The sequence below is a fragment of the Pteropus vampyrus genome, unplaced genomic scaffold (assembly GCF_000151845.1).
Source record: "Pteropus vampyrus isolate Shadow unplaced genomic scaffold, Pvam_2.0 Scaffold193, whole genome shotgun sequence".
NCBI lineage: Eukaryota > Metazoa > Chordata > Mammalia > Chiroptera > Pteropodidae > Pteropus > Pteropus vampyrus.
The window spans coordinates 2,217,183-2,226,055 of NW_011888974.1; the positions used below are offsets into that span (position 1 = coordinate 2,217,183).

General features: G+C 50.0%; 1 protein-coding gene across 3 annotated transcripts in view; it reads right to left on the reverse strand.

Annotated features, from left to right (window-relative positions):
* Positions 1–141: 141 nt before the first annotated feature.
* ORAI2 (ORAI calcium release-activated calcium modulator 2) overlaps positions 142–8,873 on the reverse strand; it is an 11,786-nt gene continuing 3,054 nt past the window's right edge. For 2 of the 3 annotated variants that reach the window (XM_023537533.1, XM_011371575.2), the window contains exons 2-3: positions 7,554–7,840; positions 142–3,529 (exon numbers count right to left, since the gene is read on the reverse strand). In XM_023537533.1, coding sequence (XP_023393301.1) covers positions 2,990–3,529; positions 7,554–7,778 — 765 coding nt within the window. In that variant the 5' untranslated portion in view covers positions 7,779–7,840 and the 3' untranslated portion in view covers positions 142–2,989. The remainder of the gene's footprint in view (positions 3,530–7,553; positions 7,841–8,873) is intronic. The other variant, XM_023537534.1, reaches the window with a different exon arrangement.

An 8,873-nucleotide genomic window follows, 5' to 3' on the forward strand; every position in this document is an offset into this window, starting at 1 on the left:
GTCCATTCCAGAGAAATCCACTCGCCTCACCTGGGAAACCTGCTAAGGCACTGGCTGGTGACCAGCAATTAGAAGGCAGGAAGGGCTTTGGGGTCCAGGATGCAGCAGACACCAGGAAAGGACCAGGAGCTACCCACAGCATTCCAGAGCAGAAAGAGCGACTCATAGCTTGTTTATTCAGTTCAATCCAGGGCAACTGTTTTAAAAATCCATACACAGGACAGGGGTTTTGCACACCATACATGATCTACACAATGTCATGCATAATGAATGAATCAGCACAAGGCAGGCAAGGACTGCAGATGAGCCTCCGATACACGCAGGCTCGTGCGGTTTTATCCTCCACAGACCTTCCTAGAAGACACTAAAATACCTTCTACCCTGGCAGTTTCTAAAATAGAAACACTTGAGTTTTGAAACTTCTAGTCAGGTACTAAATGGAGACTGTGTTCCACTTTGGAATGGGCCTCAGTATCTGCAGGCGTTAGTTTTATGAGCACCAGGAAGGCTCTGCTCAGAGGGAAATAGGGCAAGCCCACGCTGGCCCCAGGGCAGCCCAGGGCAGCCCAGGGCGCTTCACCACAGAGGCCACTGTACTGGAATGCTCCACAATCAGGTTAAACCTCCAGAATCCAAATTTCTAGCCTATAATTTGCCAGCCCCTCCTCCAAACTGCCCTGCTGAGTTGTTCCTGCAGCTCCAACTAGCAGCTTATCTTCCATCTAGCAAGTTCCGGGGTTAAACTGAGCTTGTGCGTCCTCTCCACCTATCACCAACCCCAAGACACATGGTCTTCTGTGTTCCCACAGAAACTGCCTCATGCCTCTAGAAAGGCCAGAACTGGAAAAGCGTGCTGGATGAGAGAACAAAGAATTACAAGAATGTTATTTTCCCAATCTGTTTAAACATGGTATGTGGCATCTTTTCTACCCCTGTGGCACTGTCATTGGACACCTAGTGTCTGACTCTTTATGTGGCCACACCAAAAGCGCTGCCCAGCAGATCAGGCATAACGGCTGGCCCCACTGGCAATGGGGTGTACTTTCCAGTCTGGGAAGCATGGCACTCCCTGGGACGGGCACACTTAGGGCGGGGGCACCAGATGGCCCAGGAAAGTGGGTGGCAAGAGTGAGCCCAGCATGGCCACTCTCAAAAGACTCAGGCCAGAGAAAGGGCTTGCTGCCTGCTCCCAGCATTGGGGAAGAGCGAGCCTATCTTGTCACTGCCGAGACACAAAATGGCTGTCTTGCACTGACGCTGACATTCTTTTGCAAAGCAAACAGTAAACCAGATAAGCCTTTTCAACAGGGCTCTGAGAAAGAGGAAACATGCACTAGAGAGCAAGCAAGTCGTGACAGATGTCTGCAGAAGATGCAAGGGACATGCCCTTTGAAAGACGCCAGGACTCTTCTCTGGCCCGGTGGGACACCATGGCCACGCTTCCCATAAGTGTCATCACTGACACTGGTGATTCTCAGCACAGTTCCCAGAATGTCCCTCAGCATTTCAGTTACATGTTAAGGTTTATGTTCTCACCAGTAGGTCACATTCCCAGAAACTTCAGCTGGGCCAGGCAGGATTTCTTGACACAGGTAACCCAGGCCCTACAGAGATATTAGCATCAGAGCATGAAGTCCACTGACGACTTGTGAAAACAAATGAAAAGGCCTCCTCCAGGTGGCTGCTGGCCAACATGGTCAATGTAGTTTTTAAAAGCAGCTCGGGGCACAGCATGCTCACAGGAAAGCTGAGCTGCAGCCTGTATGTGAACAGCCCAAGAACACAGGCTACCAAATGCCCTTAGTGAAAACACCAGAATCCAGCCTGCACATGGCAGTAAACGTGTGAGCTGGGCCCCAGTGTGTGGCTGAGAGGCCTGGAGGGCCCAGCAAGGAGCACTATGTGGGGTTGTGCCTTCCTGCAGTTCCGTGTCACAAGCAGGACCCGCATTTGGCCACGACTGGCCTCTGGTGCCACCACCCACAGACCAGAACAGGTCAACAGCCTTGTCTAGACAGTAAGTCCCCTAGGCTGACCCTCCTGCTGCCTGGTACCGCGGGCAACAGGAAGATGGGCAGGCTCTGCTGCCTGAGCGAGTACCCTTGACTTTCTGTGGCCACAACCCAGATGGGCAGCTGACTCAGCCTCAGGGGGCATTCCATGGCCAGGAGATGGAGGCCTCTGGACTGTGGGCCCTTCTCAACCTGGTGGCCTTGCTGGGTCAATGTGGCCAGGGGTTCCAGCCTGGCTGAGAAGAAAGCATTTGGGCCCAGTGTGCCTTGGAGTACCCCTCAGTTAATAGCCTCCTCGAGTGGGCATCTCACATAGGATGTCCACAGACATGCCTCCCTGACCCTGCCAGGCCTCCACCCTTAGAAGCCTCCCCCAAGCCCTATAAGTGTGCCGCCTCCTGGAGCACGCACCACACCTGCTGGGCTGACATGTGCCCCAGACTCCTGCCTTCCCTACAAGCCAGGCCACCCAACTCCCTTCAGAACAGGGGAGGGAAGCACCAGGCCCAGCTATAATCCTGTGCCCCATCTAATCGCCACAGTCCCCGCCTAATCACAGAAAGTTGGCACTATCAGACGTGCCACCTGGCTACCATGCAGCCCACTGGAGGTGTCACAGGGCAAATATCTAAACTCACAACTCTACCCTGACTCTCAGGGCCTTCCCCAGGCTTCCTGCATCCCAGGCCACTTGTTTCATATCTTTGAGATGACCGCAGGGTGGGAGCCCTGCCTCCTTTCTCAGGAAATCCCCAGGGCCAAGGACTCAGCCTTTCTTTGCCCTAAGCTTTTGGCAACAGAATCTCTTGTTTAAAGATTCCCATTTTCTGAGGGAAAATCATTCAGGTTTTACAGCATTAAGACAGGAGTAAAACTTTGGTCTTGAACACTCTGGCAGTGTCTAGGCAGCCTTGTGAGCAATTTTCATTTTTGAAATTCCCCCAAACACAGGCTCCCCCAGCCTGCGGGGAAGTGATTCACACAACCTGTAGGCTGCGCTCGTGCCCATCCAGCTGCACCTTGAGCTTGTGCAGCTCCTCGATCTCACGGTTGTGCCGCTCAGTTTTGTGGCGCACCAGCGAGCGGTAGAAGTGGATGGTGAAGACCACAAAGATGAGGCCCACAGGTACCATAATGATGGTGGACACGAGAGCGGCCTGCCAGCCTGTGTGGCCACTGGGGCCAGGTGCCGGGCCGGGCTGGTGGCGCGCGTCCACAGGCAGGAACTTGATCCAGCAGAGCAGCACGACCTCGGCCAGGAAGAGCAGGATGCCAAGAACAGTGGAGAAGCCCCAGGCCAGCTCGATGTAGGGGTGCATGCGCTCGTGCGGTGACTCGCTAATGGAGTTGAGGTTGTGGATGTTGCTCACGGCTTCCACATTGGGCAGGATGCACGTGCTGATGAGCAGGGCGAAGAGGTGCACGGCCACCAGCACCGTCGTGCAGGCACTGAAGGCTATAAGCAGCGGCCGTGGGTACTGGTACTGCGTCTCCAGCTGCACCTCCACCATGGCCACCTGCAAAGCAGAAAGAGCGCTGCTGGGCCAGGCACCCATGTTCTAGGCCCTTGCAGAGCACAGGGCACCCTCCATGCTATTCAACTATTTTGAACTTTCCCTTTTTTCTGATTAGCTAGAGAAGATCTCACTGAGAAAAAATCTAAAAGTATAGAAGAGACTAAAGAAGCACGGGGTGGGGTCACCCTCTGGGTGCCTTCCCAGACACAGATTGTAGGCTGTATCTGGGGTGCTGAGCTACAAGCCAGGGCAGAGGCCACATTTCCCTGTGAACATGTGGCTTTGCTGTTGATATAAGAACCAGGATACAGTGGCTTAGCTGCAAAACAACTGTTGTTTTCAAGAAACAAAAACTGAACTTTCAAAAGGTAAAAAAGCAAAAACAGAGGCTCCTGATGGTGCCCAGACACAGAGCTGCACACCTGGATAGCATCGCACAGACCACTGGGTGCATATCTCAGCTGAGACCAAAAGCCAGAGGGAGAAGTCAGCATCTCTGAAGGCCAGAAATGGAAATGGACATGAGAACCACGGTGGGGCAGCTGTGGGAAGAGGGCTGGGCCAGGAAAAATGAGCTGAATCATCAACCACAGTCACAGGATGCCAACAGGTGGATAAATCAAGAAACAGCAGTCTCTGAGTGTTACTTAGAAATGTAGAAACTGAGAGAGTTGCAAGTGGGGGCCTCCAGGGGGCGGTTGTGTGGGGAACATAGGGGTGCAGGGCTTGTTATAAGCCTTTTAGCAGTAAAATTGATCCTTGAACAGCACTGGGTGTTAGGGGCGCTGACGCCCTGAGCAGCTGAAAATCCATGTGTAAGTGGACCCATACAGTTCAAACCCATGTTGTTCAAGGGTCAATTGTACTTAATTTTTAAACTATGTGCATGTAATGACTGATAAGTGAAGGGCGGGGGGGGGTGGGGGGGGGCAGGGAAGACCCACAGAGAGAACCAGAAGCCCCAGCTTATCTCTATAGCAGTGAATACCTATAGACATTTAAGTGGGACCTGCTCACACCAGGCCCTAAGGGGCTTTCAAATGACAGACTAAGCAACACGCCCCTGCCCCTGCCCCTGCCCCTGCCCCTGCCCCTGCCCCTGCCTCTGCCCCTGCCTCTGCCCCTGCCAGGCTTCCCCAAGGTGAGACCCAGTCCATTCAGAATAGCTCCCTCCACAGCCCAGCACCATGCCACCCCACCAATCCCAGCACTGTGGATCTCCCCAGTGAAGGGTTTTAATCCAGGCCCGGCAAAGACTCTGGTGCTCACCAAGGGCCTTATCCCAAGCACCCGAAGGTAAGAAACTAGACAAGTCAAAGAAGGGGGCAGAGAGGCAGAAAGAGAGAAGCCAGAAGAAGGCTTTCCCATCCACTGATGGCTCCTAGATCTGAGCCATCCCTGTTTTTAAATATTAACAAGAAATTTTCCACAACTTCTAACAACTATCACCTCTTAGAGTGAGAACCTCATTCCCTCAGTAAAGACAGAACATTTGGTAGGTTAAAAAAAAACCCAAAACAAAAAATGCAGTCCTAGTGGACACTTGCTGAACAGAAGCTCAGCAGTGATTATTGTTCCAAAATGACAGCAGCCATATTACGAGAGTTGAGGGGTGGTTTTTTCTCAGTGCCTGTGGCCTGGGTACGTAGGCTCTTGTTACCACAAAGGATATGGCCCAACAAAGAGATGCTGTAAACTGCAGAGGGCACAAGCTAAGAAACGAGGATGATTAAAAAGCCTACAAGGAAGCAGTCTGTTTTACCTCAAGAGGAGAAAATGCCAAAAGGCCATTTTTTATTGTTTATGCAAAGATTTTAAGAGGGCTTTCAAATGACAGACTAAGTAACATGCTTAGTCTGTCATTTGAAAGCCCTCTTAAAATCTGGTTTCTGTGTTAGAAGGATAAACATGAAGAGATAAGTTTAAGGTTAGGTATAACTGCTTGTTGTTGGACTGCTTGTTGTTGATGTATTGCAATTCTGGGAATACATAATATAAAGAGGGGATTCTACCTAGCAAACCGCCTGTTTTCATTTTTCCATGTCTCTGCCCTTATTCAGCTATGGTTTCCATGGCTAAAATGCTATCTGACATCTGTATTGGTCACTTCTTGCTCCCAAGCTGCACCACAGTCTGAATAGTTATCTGATTTACTGGTGGTAACTAATCTGATCAAGTGGACACACTGCTGCTTTCCCCATCATGGTCCTGGCACCATGCTGTTTCCTTGCTTCCCAGTTTTCAGTTATGGTGGAATCTCCGGTACATGTTAGGCTGGGGCAGACTCCTGGGGAGGGACCTTCCAAAAGAGAAGGCAAGGGCACTGAAATGTATCCCCAGGCTTCTTGCTGGTACACAAGAAACACTCCATAAATGCTGAAGAAATGAATTACTACTGGGAAGCATGACTGCCCTTACTAAGCTAAGGGTAGATAGCACTCTGGGGCCCACATCCAGGGATCCTGTCTCGCGGAGGCCACCATCCTCATTCTAAGACCACTTCATACCCCTGAAGGCTGCCCATAAGTCTTGAACTACTCCTTTAGAATTCACTCTTTGTTTTATAACTTTATTCACAGGGCTTGTTTTCACATTTTAAATGAGTGGTTTTGAAGCCTTCAACTTGGGTGACATTTGTTGGCTGGAAAAACAGGGCAGTTGCCCTACGTTGGGAAATCCAAGTGTTTGGAAGGCCACAGTCTAAAATGACAGCTACAGACAGGAAGCGATTTCTGAGACCCGGGCTCCACACAGAAAGGAAACTCACTGTATTACATCATGCAATACTTCTCAGAGTTTTCGAAGTTAAAAAAATAGTAAGTACAGACCAGCAAAATGTAATGCAATACTATAATTCTTCTGTGATATAGAAATCAAGCTCTAATTTTAATAGTGATGTTTGAACTTCTCACACACATTCCTTAAAATTAAGCTTTGGGAAATATTCTGTCTTTTTAAGGTAATAGAAACCACAGGAATAAAATCACTATGAGCCAAAGTTATGCACCATATGATTGTAAACTTTTATAATTATGTTTTAAAAACAAAAACTTTGCTTTAAAAAAAAAATAAGACTTTGCTTTAAACTACAGACCAAAACCCAAATTTATTGCCTCTGTTTGGTGACCTCTGCCCTGCCCTGTATGAAGTCATGCCCTGACTCTGCAGGGTGTCATTTTTCCAACAGTGGCTCTACGGATGACTGAGCAGACCCCTGTCAGAGGAGTGGGCACAGTAGCTCGCTCTGACAGCTTTTTATTCTCTGCACTACCAATCTGACAACTGAAGCTCTGGACTGTGGAAAAACAACAATTATTTTTACATTAAAAAAAACAAACAAACTTGCTTCTAGCCCAATAGAACCTCTGGGAATACAACAGGGAGAAGGGGGTGGCCACAGTGCCTAGAGTTCTCAATGACTACTGACATATGTGCCCTCTGGGACAATTCCTTGAAGGGTTGTGGGTCGGGGGTTTTGGAGTTAAGAGGCGACATGTCCCTTCTCAGCCTCAGCGGGCTGGTTTTGCCCAAGACCGACTCTTGTCTGGGAGGATGAATCAGAAGAAAAGCCACAGCTAGGCAGCCGGGAGCAAGGCCAGAGGCTCTGCTTTGTCACCCCAGAGGCCACATTTGGGGGCATCTGCACCCTGGGCACTATACTGAGTAAACTCCAATCAATCTCACAGTTTCTGCTCAAGTCCCTGAGATTTCCAAGAGGTGCAGATGCGAGTACTTTTCTCCTGGAAACCCTGTACCCTGAAGCTATTTTAATTACTACCCTAACCTCCTTGCCAGCCAAATACTTTATGTGAACATGAGACTGAGGCTTTCTGTGGGCTCTGAGGCTTGGAGACTCCTCTGTATCCCCTAGCAAACCCTCTGGTTGACAGAGCAGTCCCTTTGAAGGAGATGGAATGTGGTCAGACTTCCTGCCCGAGGGGCTCTGAGGCAGTGCTCTGTCTGCTTCCTGAAGCATCCAGAGCCCATATTGCAGGCTGTGTTCCCACCAAGGGTTTGCACTCACCATGGCAAAGCCTGAGAGGAGGGCGGAGGTACGGCTGGAGGCCTTCAGCTTGGCCCTGCTCAGGTAGAGCTTCCTCCAAGAGAGGGCCTGCACGGAGTGGTGGTTGGAGGTGACCAGTTCCAGGTAGCTGCGGCGGACCCAGTCCCGGTAATCCATACCCTTGTGGCCAGGATCAGAGCAGGCAGGAGTGGCGGGGTCCATAGGAACGTTGAGCTCGGCACTCATGACGGGAGCCGGGCTGGGGGTGGGAGAGAGACACACTCAGGCATCGCAGAGGGTTCCCGGGCCTGCAAAAGCCAGAATCCAAGCTCAGTTAACCTCTTCCGGGGCCTGCTGTATATACCCTACACTAGAGCCATGGAGGCCAGGGGAGTGTGAGTGGGGGTCTCTGTTTCTGATGCAGTCCCCACAAGGGAATGTGGGGACCATGTGCAGGAGAGGAGAGTCAGGAGTGCATTTCCAGGAACCACCACAGTGTCCAACGTTGTTCCTCCGCAAAGCTGGAGTTCGGCTTCCTGTCCTGAGCTCAGAAGGGCTCAAGTTGAGTATGGCTCTTGGTGAACAGAATTCCAAGGTTGGCCAAGAGCACGTAAGCAATCCTCCGACTTGCACCTACCTTCAGAGAGTATGGAGTTGTAACATTTAGAAAGATCCTAGAACCTTAAGTTACCAAGCCTTAACGTGACTCAACTATGTGATCCTGAGCATGACACCTGACTTTACTGACCTCGCTCATTCTGAAACGGGGATATCGCCACCCTACAGGGATCTTAAATAAGATAACTGACCTGTATGTAAACTCAGAACTGCTTTTTCAATGTCCAGGTGTCAACCATGAAATACATATATCCAAATAGCCTCTAGTTTCCCAAATCCAACTTAAATTTTAATCAGCACAGTTTACTCTAAAAAATACTCGGCTTATATACATAAAGTAAAGCCACATCCAGTCCGCAATGAAAACCTTTAGCAAAATGAAAAACTAAATCCACTAACATGGGCATATTTCATGGAGAAATGGAGACTGGAAACCCTTGGAGTCATCCCAGGTAGACATCTGGTGTGACAATAACACGGAATGAAGATCTTGTTGAGATTTGTGAACCTAAACCCAAATCTCCATTAATCCAAATAGGGATTAGCAGTCTCGTGTGGCCCAAGGGGCCAGCGCATGTGGCAACACACTGGAATCAGCTCTAATGAACCTGCAGGACAGGCTTTAAGGGCACAGGCACCTCGCAGTTCAGTTGGCATCAGCTATTAACTTGTATGTTCAGGCTGGAATAGGCCCCATGAAAAGCCTACTTAAGGCTATTACAA